The sequence below is a fragment of the Aspergillus steynii genome (assembly GCF_002849105.1).
Source record: "Aspergillus steynii IBT 23096 chromosome Unknown P170scaffold_7, whole genome shotgun sequence".
Taxonomy (NCBI): Eukaryota; Fungi; Ascomycota; class Eurotiomycetes; order Eurotiales; family Aspergillaceae; genus Aspergillus; species Aspergillus steynii.
Window position 1 is genome coordinate 1256254 of NW_020194404.1, and position 14825 is coordinate 1271078.

The following is a 14825-nucleotide window of genomic DNA, read 5'->3' on the forward strand; positions in this document are numbered from 1 at the left end:
TGATTGATTGTATTTTCACCACGACGGTTTTTTTCCTTATTCTTGAAACAAAAGCACGGAAGACAAAAAGCCTTACTTTAGACCGGAATCTCTCGGAGTTGTTGGCTATCTGGGTTCGATCATTACTTTTTTCTTTCTTTCACTTACACTTTGCGGCGTTTATTTGTCAATCGTTTTTCTGTTGAGTCTCGCACGCCAGTCGCAGCGCGAAAGGAAGACGCGGAGTTTCAACAACCACAACTACTCATTACCTCCCGAGAAGGAAGAGTTGCAAAGCCCCCGGGCAAACAGCCTGTGCGGCTTCTGAACGACCTATTTTATGATGATGATGATGTCTAATGAATCGATTTGTGTGATCAAATCAAAATACAATATGCATATTCAAGTTAAAGAAATCCACTTTGTAGTTTTCAAGATTATTAGTGGTGAAATCAGAGCCTTGTAGCAGTCCCTGAGTATAACTCCATAACTGAATCTATAGAATTGCTGCGAGAGCAGGATGTGCTTAGTCAGGATAACCGACCAATTAGGGCGCTCCGAAGAAGACACGGAAGTCTTGCGCGTTTGGCCGCTGCGCCGCCCGTAGCCGCTGGGCCTCGACCAGGTGGCCAGAAGCCTTGCGATGCTCCCCACGCAGTCATCTTGCGCTCTCACGACTCTTCGGCTGGTCGACGGGTTTCCGTTTGTTTCTCAATGTCTATCTGCTGGCTGAATTTTGCATGAATCTCAATTCGTGCCCATTGTTTGTGGACCCTTTCGTCCGGCATGCTTGCTAGCTAGCTCGTCTTCACTTGGAGTAGCTAGCTAGGAAATACTGTCATCTGAACCTATAATCATCGTGCTGTCTGCTGTGGAGTCTCCACTGGCAAGCAGAGATGATTTTCAATTCGAACTCTGTCGCCTCATGGCGGCTCACTGCCATTGTGGCTGTTGTCCTAGCTTGTTTAGTACGAGCAAGTCCGTCGGTCAATGTTGCCCTTCAGGCTTCATTTGATGCGGCACCATATCTCATAGAACTCTTGTAAGCTAGTATTTTTGCTTTCTTTTCCGATTTACTGCTGTGGCTAGTCCGAGTCGCTGATTTAACGTCGTAGAGAAACCGCTGCCGAAGAGAACTCGACTTCCTACTTCCCATTGCTTGACCGTGTCGCCGATGGCGCTTTCGACGATGCCGTGTCCGACAAACAGATCTATGACCGTTTCTTACAAATCGTGGATGAGGACGGACACTTGAAAACACCCGAAAGCCTATCATCCTTCAAATTGTCTCTGGCAATTCGATCGGCGAGTCCTCGCATCACGGCCCATTACCAATACTACAATGCATCTGTGCAGCACTCGTTGATGGTGGCGCAGGATGCCGTCTGTCCAGTTTGGGTGCACTCGGAAGGCAAACAGTACTGCTCTTCTACACTGGAGCGTGCCCAACAGGATGTCTTGGGAGAAATGTGAGCAGATAGTCTTTTCTCTAGGCGGATCGATACATGGCTGACAGATGTCACAGGGACTCAAGAGAGCTTCCGTTTGACCGGGTATTGGGCGACCTATCCTTACCTCCGGCCATTCTGTACGCGGATGTGGCGACTCCTATGTTCAAGGACTTTCACCACACACTGAGCGCACTCGCAAAGGAAGGTCAGATCTCGTACAGAGTCCGATATCGTCCTCCCCAGCATTGGAGTCCACGCCCTCTCTTTGTATCCGGATACGGCGTTGAACTCGCATTGAAACGAACGGACTATATTGTCATCGATGATCGAGCGGCTGACCAACAAGGATCCAACAATGCGGAACCCAGCGACTCCGAGGGTGATGCTCCAGATGATCTTAGACCTCTTTCGTCTTCGGAGGTGGCACGTCTGGGTGTAAACGCTGTTAGCTACGTGATGAACAGCGATGATCCTTTGGACACCCTCGTGAAGCTCTCGCAAGACTTCCCCAAGTACTCTGCTAGAGTTGCGTCTCGGAACGCCTCTACCGAACTTCTAGAAGACATTCGTTCTAGTCGACTGCAAATGCTTCCGGCTGGCATGAACGTCATGTGGATCAATGGTGTTCAGATTGACTCGCGACAGATTGACGCGTTTTCTCTCCTGGACCACTTGCGGCGGGAGCGAAGATTGATCGAGAAGTTCCGCGACATAGGAGTTTCCGCCCAGGAAGCAGTTAGCCTGCTATCGCACGAGTTCCTCGGGGAGGCTCTCGCGCAGGACGCGCCTCAGCGTTATAATTATTTGGATGATATCGAGGGTGGTCGTGTGCTTATATGGCTCAACGACCTTGAGAAGGATTCTAGATACCAGTCTTGGCCGCAAGAGCTGGAAGCAGTGAGCCTTTCCTTGAACATCTTGTATAAACTCGACATGCTGACATGGCTAGTTTCTCCAACGCACTTACCCCGGTCAACTTCCGGCCGTGCGCCGTAACGCGAACAACATTGTTGTCCCAGTTGACTTGAGCAGTCTCGAAGACCTGAACTTTGTGGTCACAACTATGTCAGCATTTGTGAAGAAGGGAATCCCGGCAAGATTTGCCATCGTCCCTATTGCATCTTCCGTTGGCCAGAAATCTCAGGTGAGAGTCGCTCATTACCTGCAGGAGACCTATGGTCTGTCAAGTCTCCTTCAATACTTGGAAGAGGTAAGAAATCATCACTATCCGCTTTATGTACCACTTGCTTAATATCACTAGTCTCTTGATAAGAACAAAGCGGCATCTGCCGATAAGGGCTGCTTTGAGACTGCAACCAAGGAACGAAAGGTCCGTTCTGACAGAAAAGAGCTTTCGTTTGAAGAGGTTCTGAAGAGCGATGACCTTGAGAATGTGGTTTCTCAAGCCGTCCACTACCAATATCGACTTGGCATCACTGCCGACGCTTCTCAAAGTTTCATCAATGGAGCTCCAGTCGCCCGCAAGAGCAACTGGATGCAGGAAGTGAGCATCAGGATCAGTAGAGACCTGCAGCAAATTCAACAGGGAATTGCCGACGGAGAAATTGAAGAGGCCACCTCCTTACCAGGAGTGTTTCTCTCCAAGGCGTTCCCCCGACGCAGTCAATGGGTTATTCCTGAGGATCCTAAGGATATTCGGGTCGTGGATTTGACTAAAGTGTCAGATTCGCAAAAGTCGGCACTGAGCGAAACTCCACTTATTGCCTCGACAAACGGCGATGCCCTGGACAGTGCCTACCTGATTGTTGTCGGTGATTTCGATTCGGAAAGCGGGTTCCAATTGCTCACTGCAGCTCTGGAGCACCGAGAAAAGCACAATGAAGTGGAGGTTCTCTTCATCCATAACGCAGAGAAGCAAACATCTGCGAAAGGTGGATCTACCACCCTTTACCGTTCCATCAAGACAGGAAAACAGATCGAGCCCGCTCAAATTCTAGCCAATATTGGCTCCGCTGCCATTTCTCCTCCATCGGCTGAAGAAGCCGACGAGATTGCTCAGTTCTGGGCAGGTCAGCAATCGTTGGCTCGGGAACTTGGCTTCGCGAGTGGCGTAAACGGAGTGGTGATAAATGGAAGAGCCATTGGGCCAATTCAGCATGACGTGACTTCTGATGATTTGGGTCAACTATTGGTTTACGAGCAGGAAAAACGAATTGGCCCAGTTGCCAGAGCCTGTAAGGATCTTGGATTTGGTTCAAACATCCCTGGCCCTCTCGCCTTCGCTAAATTGACGTCTCTCACCACACTCTCAACTGTATCCGATGTACCTGAGGGGATCTTCGAGTCAACCTCTGACATTCGCATGAATCTGTTCAACAAATGGAACGATTCTCGTTCTGTCTTGACCGTTTCGAACTCGGAGGATCCTGCCATCACCATCTTAGCCTCTATTGACCCAAGCTCGGAGACCGCCCAAAGGTGGCTCCCGATACTGAAGGTTCTTTCAAAACTCGCAAGTGTTCGGGTCAGGCTGTTCTTGAACCCGCGCGAGCAGATCCAAGAGCTCCCCACGAAGCGGTTCTATCGCTATGTTCTGGACTCGGAGCCTTCTTTCAACGATAATGGGTCTATCTCAAGACCTACGGCCTCGTTCAGGGGTGTGCCAGTCGAGGCGCTTCTTACCCTGGGTATGGATGTACCGTCATCCTGGCTCGTAGCACCTCAAGATTCCATCCATGATCTCGATAACATCAAACTCAGCTCTTTGAATTCCGACTCCGACGTTGAAACGGTGTACGCCTTGGAGCATATCTTGATAGAAGGCCATTCCCGGGATCTAACTACCAAGAGCCCTCCAAGGGGAGTTCAGCTGAATATTGGAACGGACAACAACCCCGACTATGCGGACACCATCATTATGGCTAACCTAGGATACTTCCAGTTCAAGACCCAGCCTGGATTGTGGAAGATTAATCTGAAACCCGGCTCTAGCGAGCGCATTTTCAACCTCGATAGCGTTGGTGGTCTAGGCTACAGCCCCCAGCCCGGCGACGACAACAATGAAGTTGCTCTGCTTTCTTTCCAGGGCAAGACCTTGTTCCCTCGCCTATCACGCAAGAAGGGCCACGAAATGGAAGATGTCCTGGAGACAGGTCCGAAAGCGGGCACGGCCATGGACTACGTGTCCAAGGGATTCAGCTTTGCCTCTGGAGTTCTCTCCAGCGTCGGTGTTGGCTCTAAAGGCAGCCTGTCCCAAAAGCAGGCTGACATCAACATCTTCTCCGTTGCGAGCGGCCACCTTTACGAACGAATGCTCAACATCATGATGGTCTCCGTGATGAAAAACACCAAGCACACCGTCAAGTTCTGGTTCATCGAGCAATTCCTCTCCCCCTCCTTCAAATCCTTCCTCCCCCACCTCGCAGCCGAGTACGGCTTCCAGTACGAAATGGTCACCTTCAAATGGCCGCACTGGCTTCGCGCCCAGCGCGAGAAACAGCGCGAGATCTGGGGCTACAAGATTCTCTTCCTGGACGTCCTCTTCCCCCTCAACCTCGACAAGGTGATCTTCGTCGACGCCGACCAAGTCGTCCGCACCGACATGCACGACCTTGTCACCCTCGACCTCGAAGGCGCGCCCTACGCCTTCACCCCCATGTGCGACTCGCGCGAGGAGATCGAAGGCTTCCGCTTCTGGAAACAGGGCTACTGGAAGAGCTTCCTCCGCGGCCAGCCCTACCACATCTCCGCCCTCTACGTCGTCGACCTGAACCAATTCCGGGCCCTCGCCGCCGGTGACCGCCTCCGTGGCCAGTACCAGATGCTCTCCGCCGACCCGAACAGCTTGAGTAACCTGGACCAGGACCTGCCGAACCACATGCAACATCACATCCCCATCAAGAGCTTGCCGCAGGAATGGCTGTGGTGCGAGACCTGGTGCTCCGACGAATCTCTCAGCCAGGCCCGGACCATCGATCTGTGCAATAACCCGCAGACCAAGGAACCGAAGTTGGATCGGGCAAGACGGCAGGTCCCCGAATGGACGGAGTATGATGACGAAATCGCGGCGTTGTCGAATAGAGTGGATGTCGAGCGTCAGCGAGAGGAGGAGCTGCGAGCTGAGTCCCGGCAGGAAGAGGAACAGGAAGAGGATGATAGTGACGATGTAGATGAGGACCCTGCGTGGATCAAGGATGAGCTGTAGTTTAGGGTTGATGCTATATAGAAGTGTCTTTGATGACCATTGTTTATTTAGAAATACGATACTACTGCATCTGTAAGTTTAGTGGAACATCATCTCTCAAAGAGGTGTATCCGTATCTCCATGAAGACTGAGACCCCTGAACATTCTACTGCTAACATTACAAGAAAGAAACCCTCAAATACAGCAAAAGATGGAACCTGCCTCTCACAGCAACAAAAAGAAATCAATCATTATTCGTAGTAAATAAGCAATTCAATAGCAGCCCATGATTACTCCTCTATGAACCCTCCTATATAAGAGCTATCTTAATCGCTATCACTATCGCTTGACCTCTGCTCTTTCTTAATCTTTGTCTTCTTGACTTGCGGTCTGGCATCCGAGTCGCTTGATTCGGGTTCGAATTTGATATTGCGAACGGCGGATGGACGCGCCGAGGTTGACGCCGAGGACGTCGAGGGGCGCTTTCTCTTAGCGGCGTGGTCTGGCCGTTTGGATGGCGATTCAGATTCAGAACCAGAGCCAGAGTTGGATTCGGAATCAGAGTCGGAGGGCCGAGGTTTGATCGTGGGGACTTGTTCTGTGGGCGCCGGTTTCTGCGCACTGGTTGGCTTAGCCTCCTGCTCGCTTTCGCTCTCGTCGGAGGAGGAAGAGCTGCTGCTCTTATCGTCGTCCTCGCTGTCGCTGTCGTCTGAGGCGGGTTTTGGAGCAGGCTTGCTTGGAGGCTTGGGAACCTGGGGTGATGCGAATTGCTCTTTGAGCTGCTTGAGAGAAGACTTCTGGGGTCTTTGTGTCTCCCTGGGGGGTGAATTCTTTTTCACAGGCTTAGCGAGGTCGTCATCGTTTGAGCTGGCGCTATCACTCTCGCTGTCGCTGTCAGACGAGGGTGCCGATTGGGGCATAGAAGAGCTGGTAGGTTTGGCTGTCGTTCCGTTTCCTAAGCCAGGAGCAGGTTTCTTAGGAGGCGCGGTTTGGGGAGGCGCGTTTGTTCGAACAGGAGAAGGCTTCTTGGTAGGCTTCTCTGATTCATCATCGCTAGAGCTGTCACTGGAGCTGTCGCTGTCGCTATCACTCTCGGTGTCCTCAGATGAAGATGAAGAATCCTTTGCCGGCGCTGGGGGCTTGGTGAATGGGCTTGGCTTTTGGGGCTTGATATTTTCTTTCAGCCGCTTCAGTAGGGATAGCTGAGGCTTGGGGTTCGCTTCTTGCTGGGTTGGTGGTTTCGTAGGCTTCGCTGGCTCAGGTTTGGGTGGGAACAGTGAATCCATATCACTATCGTCCTCGCTTTCGCTTTCGCTTTCGTCGCTAGGGGCGTGGTTTGTCTTTTGATCAGCGCTTGCTCCTGTGCCGGTCTTTTGAACAGATGGCTGGGGCTGGGGCTGGGGCTTGGCCTCTGCGCCCTGTGACTTGTTTTGGGCTGGTCCTTGACTGCGAGCAGAAGAATCGGAGTCATCGTCTTCGCTTTCATCGTCCTCGCTTTCAGAAGACGATTTAGAGGAGCTCTTCCTGTCCTGTGGAGCATGATTGTGCTTATTGGGGGCAGTTGCGGCATTAAGATTCTTCCCCGTAGGCTTCTCCTGTTTGTTGTCTCCCTGCGAGTGATTTCCGGCCATTTTGGATTTAATGTCTGCTGAAGGCTTGCTAAGCTGTGTTTTTGGCCCGTCCAATTGTTTATGTTTTGTAGACTGCAGTGTGTTGGGCTCCATGCTTGTATGACTCTCCTCATCCTCATCTGATTCTTCATCTGAATCCGAACTCGAATTGCCGCTTTCCGACTCTGCCCCAGAGCTTGATTCACCAGTCTCGGAGCCCGAGTCCGCATCAGAATCGGCCTTTGACTGTGACTTGGATATATCAGAAGTCACAGGAGTCTTCGTTCCGTTTTGAATGGGAGTTTCGCGTTCATCACTGTCTGAATGGCTCGGTTTAGCCTTGTCGTCACTAGGGCTCTCGTCCATATCATCATCGTCTTCGTCGTCGGAGTTCACGTATGCCTTGCTCAGGTATTTTCGAGAATCCTTGTCATTTGGATCCTGAGACGCATTGCGCTGGATCTCTTTGATAGCTCCATGAGGACCTGCAGGCTCCAGTCCGCGTTCAAGTAGAATCTTGCGCCTGAGTTTGCGCCATTTATCCCCACATTGTTGTCTCGAGCGACGATTTTTGAGTTTGTTACTGACCAATCCCCAGGAGATCATTTTCTCGTTCATCTCATAGATGTCCGAACCAACATCAGTACCCATTTGTTTCAGCGATAGCCAGGATTCTTGTATAGCATCGCGTAATTGGGTGACTTCGTCATCGGTCCAAGATCCTCTGTTCATGGTGCTTCGATGCTGCAGCCGGTTCTTCCACCGCTGCACTACATCGTCGTCATTTCGACCGAGTATGCCTGCGATGTAGGCGAACTTGGGGCCGTGTTCCTCGTAAAGTTCGACGAGCTCGTCATCCTGTTCATGCGTCCATTGATGAGGCTTCTGCATCGACGACTGGAAATGCCGCCTCATGAAGCGGTAAACTGATCGCCGGTCTCTGTTCGGGAGAACCTCATAGATAGACTTCCAGAATTCCAGCTTCGGCACCAGGTGAGCATTTGGGAACGGCTGCTCCTTCTCGCGTACCGCGTGCTGGATCATATCGTCGAATTCCGCCCCGGTGATTCCATAACTGTTGCAGAAGTCTATCTTGTACTTTTCGATCTGCTGAACTTCTTCCGCATGAAAGTGTCCTACCACCCGCCCAGTTTCAGAATAGCGCTTGGGCGCTTTGGATCCTGCTAACCTCGATCGGACGTTTTCCGGGGCTGGTGAGCCAGACGATGCGGTTTTCTCTTGTTCGTCCTCCGAGCTCTCATCAGACTTGGGGGGCATATTCACCTCGTCTTCAGAGGTGCGTGCCACCTGCGGCTTGCCCGCATGTTTCGCGGAGGCATTCGCAGCATTATCGGTCTTGCGACCGTTGGATTTGGGCGTCTCTATTTCCGAACCGTCCTCCTCACGAGTCTTCTTGCGCTTCTGGGGGCGGGAGCTCTGCTCGTCGCGAGATGGTGATGAAGTGGACTCCGGCGCGACAGAATTCTTATCATGATCAAGGGATTTGCGTTTCCGCTTCGCTGACGACTCGTCTGTCGATTTCGCATGGGACTTTTCTTTTTTGGAGCTTTTCGAGGATGTCTTATGGTGTTTCTTTTCCTTGAATCCTGGTTGCGATCAAATGGCGTTAGTAAAATCCGAAGCTCCGGCTTTCCACCTTTCGGGGTAAACAACGTACTGAGATGGTCGGGGGACTCGTCAGGGAGCCCCTCGTCAGAGGAATGAGTCGCTTCTTGACCCATCTGGGTGAAGAATATTTAAATAGACTGTTCGGTTAGTAGATAAAAGAAGAAAAAAAGGCGAGAGGGGTGGGAAATAGCAGGTTGTGATTCTTATGGGGTTGATATGGAGAAGCGCAAAAAAAAAAAAAAAAAAAAAAAAGGCCGCCGCCAGTTGAAGCTTTGGCGCGGGCGGCGCGGTCTTCCGCTCTCATTTTTAACGCAAACTAGAAAAATACTGCACAGGCATCGTGCATGACAAAAGCCATTGCTTGCTGTTAGAATTGGTCTGTCGTATACAATCGTATTTACATTTACTGCATAAATAATAGATAGCCTCAACCAAGACGAAAATACGAAAAAGGGCTCGAGGAGATGGTATCCGCTAGAGATGCTTCAGGTCTCAACCTTCATTTCTCGCAATAGCTTCGAAACCAACTTCCTCTGATCTGCCGGTTGCAAATTGCGCTCGTCAATGGTATTGAGACACCGTCCAATCGCCACCGTCGCCTTGACGGCCGATTCTCCCCCGTTCGCACAGTCCACCCACACCTTGCCATTTCGCCCGACCGCGAGCTCGAATCCTCCGATTTTCTCCAGTTTTCTGCCCAGTTCCTCTAGCACCACCAGTCCTTCCACTCCGTCTTCATTATCCGATGTAGACGAGCCGGCTCGCATCAATCGGGCGGCCATGCCAATAGAAAGATCGAAGACCATGCCGCCGGTCAATGGGCCCAGACCCCCGGGCTCGGCCTTTCCAGTCGCAGGGTTGACGCAGGTGAGCTCGATTTCGGCTCCAGGCCCCAGACCCGTGGACAATACACGCGCGTAGACCAAGTCGCCCTGTTTCAGCATCGGTCGTGTTTTCTTTGACGCGCCTTCAAACGATAGCTGTCCCAGCACTGCTTGCGGGGTCTGGGGTGTGATCATGCAGTGGAAATAATCGGGACTGGAGTGATGGATTTGCGCAATTACTAGGTCATTCGTGGTCGGGACGTAGCGGCGATTCGGGAACGAGAGAATCGATACTGCGTTCCTTTTAGGATCTGTCGAAAGGATACCGGCCTGGGTGGCGGAGAGGACATGGGTGGATGCATCGGTGGGCGCGGGTGATGTAGACGGTTGCGAAAGCAGACGAAGACCGGGGCCCAGTCTCAGCGGCGCGGAATCGTGGGAGGGGAGATGTTCTGACGGGACCTCGTCGCCGGGGAGAAGGATCAATGGGGAGGACATGATGGGCAGTTGTCCAGTCTGTTGGTGTTGGATGTTCTGCAGCTTCTTTTGGCCGGCGAAAAAGCGCAAATCGCCTTATCGGGCTATCGCCACGTGACTGCACCGCCACAGCGCCTATCGATAAGCACCAGCCACCGCCAAACAATCCAAATTTTTTTTTCTTCGTGCTTTTTGGGAGGCGATCAGTCCGCGGCCGATTCTACCTGTTCCACTCCATTTTACTCCTCCCCTCTCTTGCCTCTCGAACCACCCTCTCTTTCTTTTTCTTCTCCCAGATTCCACCCTATCTATATTTCGAAATGAGTGACGGAGTCAACGGCGCCGCCGAGCGATATGCCATCGGTATCTCCTTTGGCAACTCCTCCAGTTCCATTGCCCGCATTAACCCTGTATGTGAGAAATTTCGGCGGCGTTGATATTCGTAGTCTTTTGGGGGATTCGTTCGAGGAAAATGGTCGAGACTAACGGGAATTGCTATATAGGAGGGCAAGGCTGAGGTTATTGCCAACGAAGAAGGAGGTACGTTGCCCACATCCTTATCGGCGTTCAAGTGCGAAATTCTAATTGTTCGATAGACCGTCAGATCCCTACCGTTCTCTCGTACATCGATGGCGAAGAATACCACGGCACCCAGGCCAAGGCCCAGCTCATCCGCAACTCCCAGAACACTGTCGCCTACTTCCGCGACTACCTTGGCAAGAAGTAATTCGCATCATGACCATTAAATTGAAGAGCATCGCTGACAGCGTATACAGCTTCAAGTCGATAGACCCCACGCCGTGCCACAACTCGGCTCACCCCCAGCAGAGCGACTCTACCGTGGCTTTCTCGATCCGTGATTCCGAAAGCGAGAACCCCAGCACTGTCACCGTCTCCGAGATTGCCACCCGTCACCTCCGTCGTCTCAGACAGTCTGCCACTGATTTCCTGGGTAAGGATGTCAATGCCACCGTCATCACCGTCCCTACCGACTTCACCGACGCTCAGCGGGAAGCCCTGACCGCGGCCGCCAAGGATGCCGGTCTTGAGGTCCTGCAGCTGATCCACGAGCCTGTCGCCGCTGCCCTGGCCTACGATGCTCGTCCCGAGGCCACCGTTACCGACAAGCTTGTCGTTGTGGCCGACCTTGGTGGTACCCGCTCCGACGCTGCTGTGCTCGCTTGCCGCGGCGGTATGTACACCATCCTCGCCACTGCTCACGATTACGAGCTCGGAGGAGCTACCCTGGACAAGATCGTCATCGATCACTTCGCCAAGGAATTCCAGAAGAAGCACAAGACCGACCCCCGGGAGAACGCCCGCGGTCTTGCCAAGTTGAAGCTCGAGGGTGAGGCCACCAAGAAGGCCCTCAGCTTGGGTACCAACGCCACCTTGAGCATTGAGTCTCTTGCCGATGGAATCGACTACGGCTCCACCGTCAACCGCACGCGCTACGAGCTGCTGTCCGGCAAGGTGTTCGCTCAGTTCACCGGTCTGATCGAGCAGGTTGTCCAGAAGGCTGGCCTGGACGTTTTGGATGTCGATGAGGTACGTTGACTGCCGTTGTTATCTGTTAGCATGTACGAACCATGTTGTTCTAACTACCGATTTAGGTCATCTTCTCTGGTGGTACCTCGCACACCCCCAAGATCGCTCAGCTCGCCCGCAACATCTTCTCCGAGAAGACCAACATCCTTGCCCCCTCGACTCTCACCAGCGCTATCAACCCCTCCGAGCTGTCCGCCCGAGGTGCCGCCATCCAGGCCTCGTTGATCCAGGAGTTCGAGAAGGACGACATTGAGCAGTCGATCCACCCCATGGTCACTGCCACTGCCCACCTCAAGAACGCCATTGGTGTTGAGTTCGCCTCCGGCGAGACCACCGAGTTCAAGGCTCTCCTGCACGCTGAGACTGCTCTTCCCGCTCGTCGCATTGCGCAGTACTCCGCCCCCAAGGAGGGTGGCGACGTCCTCATCCGTGTCGTTGAGGGTGTTCGTGACATCAAGGTCACCAAGCCCGAGCCCAAGGCCAAGGAGGAGAAGCCCGCCAAGACCGAGGAGGACGACGACTCCGACTTCGACTCCGACTCCGACGAGGAGGAGGAGACCCGCGAGATCGTCTGGAAGACCGAAAAGGCCGTTGCCGAGCTCGCCGTCAAGGGCGTCAAGGCCGGCAGCAAGGTCGAGCTGATGGTCCACGTCAACGCCGACCTGGGTCTGCAGATCACCGCCCGCGAGGTCGGTGGCCAGAGTGCTGTCCGCGGTGCCGTCTCGGCCCCTTAAACAGCTTTTTTGGTGAATGCACAGTTTCTTTTTCTTTTTGATGAAATTTCCCTCTTATCCCTTTGGACCCGCGCCATCATGCTTCATGTCCTGCACCTCTTGTCTATGAACCATTAGAATATCAAATTTCTTTTTTCTGATTAAACTCTGTGCTTTCTGTTCTCCGTCCCTCCGTTGTTTCTGTTTGGCTGGACAACCCGGACTGGTGGTTTTGGCCAGCCGGAACATTGGGGTCACTGATTTTATGATTTTTTTGATGACGAATGTATCGATGAAGGCTCTTCAAAAAGCACATATACAGGTTACTCTTTATAGAATTCTATAGATTTTGAAGTAATTTTTATGCAGTTTCATGTAGGTATCCTGTAATAGATTCTGCAGTTATAAGAAACCATCAATTATAAAATGATAATCCATTACTTCCATTATATTACAATAACTAGATACTCCATCAAAATAACACTCATGACACAAGTCATTTAATCGGAAAACGCACGTACACCATCAACATAACTCGGAAAAAATATTAGGGGTGAGCTTCAGGCAACTTATCGCTGTCCGTCGCATCGATACTGTCAAACAGAAGCGCAACGTAATTAGTACGGGAGGCCAGAGGGGTATCTCTTTGAGCCAGACCAGAAACACGTCCAGCAGACTCGGATGAGATCTGAAATATTGCTTTTGCCAGTTTAAAAAAAAATTCAAGCATGGTCGGAATACAATTGGACCTGGGTGGCTTGAGAGCATGCGAGAGCTTCCACAGCCGATCCATACTTGTCGTGCGAGCAACGTAACGTCGATCGCTCAGGATTGCGCATCGAGTAGATTACGGGTTTGCCTCCTTGTTGCTCCGGACGCTGTGAGATCGCTGGGTAGAGAAGAAACCACGACGTCGGTGCTCGCGACCACTGTATCCTTTCTCTTGCCGGCCCACGGCGCCGCCCATACAGTACAGAACGCACGAGAGAAGAAGACAGGCCACTGCGGTCCACATGAAAGCGAACGACTTGACGCCGAGCTTGGCGACCTGGCCGTTGGCACTGAACCTGTTACGGCCCTGGACGAAAACGGCGCTGGTTGGGGTGTTAGCAAAAGATCGAATGTCTTGTGTTAATCACCGAGGGAGTTTTAACTCACGTCATCAGAGAGGTAGCGATGATCTGGAAGAACAGAGCAACCCAGGCCATGAGGGATGAGAGGTAGCTTCCGATGCGGGTGCACATGGCCAGGAATCCAGTGAAGAGAGACACCACGGCGAAGAACAGCGCAATGAGGAGGAAGGGGAAGATGAACCGAGAAGTCAGGAAATAGTGCTTGGATCTGCAATCGCATCATTAGCCCACGGACATGTACGACAGGATCGTTCAGAAGTGGCCTTACCCAATGAACTCGGGCGGAATATTGGTCGTAGTGTCGAAGTTCCGGTGACTTGGCGGGTCAAAGGGGAAATCGGGGTACGATTTTCCACACTGGCTCTTTCCATCGGCATCGACACGGCAAAGGTTCCAGAAAGTCCATCGAGATAAGTCAGGAGCCCCCGGGATGTTGCTCGTGTCGACCTGAAGAAGATAGATCTGGTTCAACGGGTTCGAGTTCTTTGCGCCACCAAGGATGGTGAGGAACATCAGCAACAGGGCCGAAGCTGTGAAGAATAGGCCTAGAAAGCCCAGCGCCGCTCCTATACAGTTTCATGTCAGCGGGTGGAATTAGAATGCAGGGCACCAAGGGGCCGGGGAGGAAATTACTGCTCAAAGGCATGGTTGCTAGGGCTCGTTTTCTGTGCGGTCGACTTGAAAATGCTTGTATAAACCACTCGATCGACAGCAGAGATGGTGAATCAGGACGATAAAAGTGTGCTCGGTAGGACAGACGAGCAATGAACGGACTTTGAAGTAACGGCGCAAGAAGCGACAGAAAAATCTGGAGGGTCGCAGAGCCAGATGGCGGAGCTAGGACGGTCAACTAATAAGGCGGCTATCCGGAGGTCCCGGTGACGTCCTCTCGGGCCGGCAGGGGAGCAGAGTAGTGATATAATAATGAGAGCGCATCATGCGGTTTTGCGGCGCAGATGGAAGGTTCTGCAGAGCTCATCATCGTTGGGTCGCCCATGTCCAGAGCAGCGGCGGGAGATCTCGACGTCATCGTTGCTGCAACCCCGCTAGCTGTCCTCGGCTAGTCCGAACTTTAAGCGCCCGCTAGTCCGAACCGGGTAAGCGTGGCACGGGGTCCATGACGTTGTCGCAGAATCCCTTCTCGCTCTACTCGACGTTGCACCACCCATGAGCCTGGATTTAGTTGGGTCCTGGCTCTCCTAGGCTGACACTTTCTGGTCCGACTGGGTCGCAGTGGATCGTCGTTGGGGTTATTGCGACCATCTGCTTTCTGGCGGTCTGCAGTGACCTACATCACTGGGCCAGAGCTCCCTATCC

The 14825-nt window shown here is 52.4% G+C and overlaps 5 protein-coding genes across 5 annotated transcripts; 2 read left to right on the top strand and 3 right to left on the bottom strand.

The window, feature by feature from the left end:
* Positions 1-653: 653 nt before the first annotated feature.
* On the top strand, positions 654-5627 carry P170DRAFT_389858 (putative UDP-glucose:glycoprotein glucosyltransferase). The gene is made up of 5 exons (XM_024845884.1): positions 654-1021; positions 1095-1448; positions 1505-2327; positions 2380-2640; positions 2692-5627. The coding sequence occupies exons 1-5, from the start codon at positions 876-878 to the stop codon at positions 5593-5595; spliced, it is 4488 nt and encodes a 1495-aa protein (XP_024701040.1). The 5' UTR covers positions 654-875; the 3' UTR covers positions 5596-5627.
* Positions 5628-5768: 141 nt separating this feature from the next.
* P170DRAFT_512376 (MYB DNA-binding domain protein) lies at positions 5769-8999 on the bottom strand. Its single transcript, XM_024854984.1, has 2 exons — positions 8863-8999; positions 5769-8791 (listed from the first exon to the last, which is right to left on the bottom strand). The coding sequence occupies exons 1-2, from the start codon at positions 8924-8926 to the stop codon at positions 5901-5903; spliced, it is 2955 nt and encodes a 984-aa protein (XP_024701041.1). The 5' UTR covers positions 8927-8999; the 3' UTR covers positions 5769-5900.
* A 167-nt stretch (positions 9000-9166) lies between these two features.
* Positions 9167-10162, bottom strand: P170DRAFT_439466 (exosome non-catalytic core subunit RRP40). Its single transcript, XM_024849838.1, has one exon. It carries the CDS (start codon positions 10133-10135, stop codon positions 9299-9301), a length of 837 nt encoding a protein of 278 aa, XP_024701042.1. The 5' UTR covers positions 10136-10162; the 3' UTR covers positions 9167-9298.
* Positions 10163-10327: 165 nt separating this feature from the next.
* On the top strand, positions 10328-12726 carry P170DRAFT_439467 (ribosome-associated complex protein SSZ1). The gene is made up of 5 exons (XM_024849839.1): positions 10328-10524; positions 10618-10654; positions 10711-10837; positions 10891-11662; positions 11728-12726. The coding sequence occupies exons 1-5, from the start codon at positions 10435-10437 to the stop codon at positions 12394-12396; spliced, it is 1695 nt and encodes a 564-aa protein (XP_024701043.1). The 5' UTR covers positions 10328-10434; the 3' UTR covers positions 12397-12726.
* A 68-nt stretch (positions 12727-12794) lies between these two features.
* Positions 12795-14491, bottom strand: P170DRAFT_439468 (SUR7/PalI family protein). The gene is made up of 4 exons (XM_024849840.1): positions 14142-14491; positions 13777-14074; positions 13534-13716; positions 12795-13469 (listed from the first exon to the last, which is right to left on the bottom strand). The coding sequence occupies exons 1-4, from the start codon at positions 14152-14154 to the stop codon at positions 13223-13225; spliced, it is 741 nt and encodes a 246-aa protein (XP_024701044.1). The 5' UTR covers positions 14155-14491; the 3' UTR covers positions 12795-13222.
* Between the last annotated feature and the right edge of the window lie 334 nt (positions 14492-14825).

Bases quoted from the DNA above. Each gene is read 5' to 3' on its own strand.
- P170DRAFT_439468 (XM_024849840.1), bottom strand. The intron at 13,717-13,776 runs GTAAGGCCACTT...ATGCGATTGCAG, and splicing joins ATTCCGCCCGAGTTCATTGG to ATCCAAGCACTATTTCCTGA. The intron at 13,470-13,533 runs GTGAGTTAAAAC...CACCCCAACCAG, and splicing joins ATCGCTACCTCTCTGATGAC to CGCCGTTTTCGTCCAGGGCC.
- P170DRAFT_439466 (XM_024849838.1), bottom strand. From the start codon at position 10,135: ATGTCCTCCCCATTGATCCTTCTCCCCGGCGACGAGGTCCCGTCAGAA.
- P170DRAFT_439467 (XM_024849839.1), top strand. From the start codon at position 10,435: ATGAGTGACGGAGTCAACGGCGCCGCCGAGCGATATGCCATCGGTATC. The intron at 10,838-10,890 runs GTAATTCGCATC...CAGCGTATACAG, and splicing joins CGCGACTACCTTGGCAAGAA to CTTCAAGTCGATAGACCCCA. The intron at 11,663-11,727 runs GTACGTTGACTG...CTACCGATTTAG, and splicing joins ACGTTTTGGATGTCGATGAG to GTCATCTTCTCTGGTGGTAC.
- P170DRAFT_512376 (XM_024854984.1), bottom strand. From the start codon at position 8,926: ATGGGTCAAGAAGCGACTCATTCCTCTGACGAGGGGCTCCCTGACGAG. The intron at 8,792-8,862 runs GTACGTTGTTTA...GATCGCAACCAG, and splicing joins CGAGTCCCCCGACCATCTCA to GATTCAAGGAAAAGAAACAC.
- P170DRAFT_389858 (XM_024845884.1), top strand. From the start codon at position 876: ATGATTTTCAATTCGAACTCTGTCGCCTCATGGCGGCTCACTGCCATT. The intron at 1,449-1,504 runs GTGAGCAGATAG...CAGATGTCACAG, and splicing joins CAGGATGTCTTGGGAGAAAT to GGACTCAAGAGAGCTTCCGT. The intron at 2,328-2,379 runs GTGAGCCTTTCC...TGACATGGCTAG, and splicing joins GGCCGCAAGAGCTGGAAGCA to TTTCTCCAACGCACTTACCC.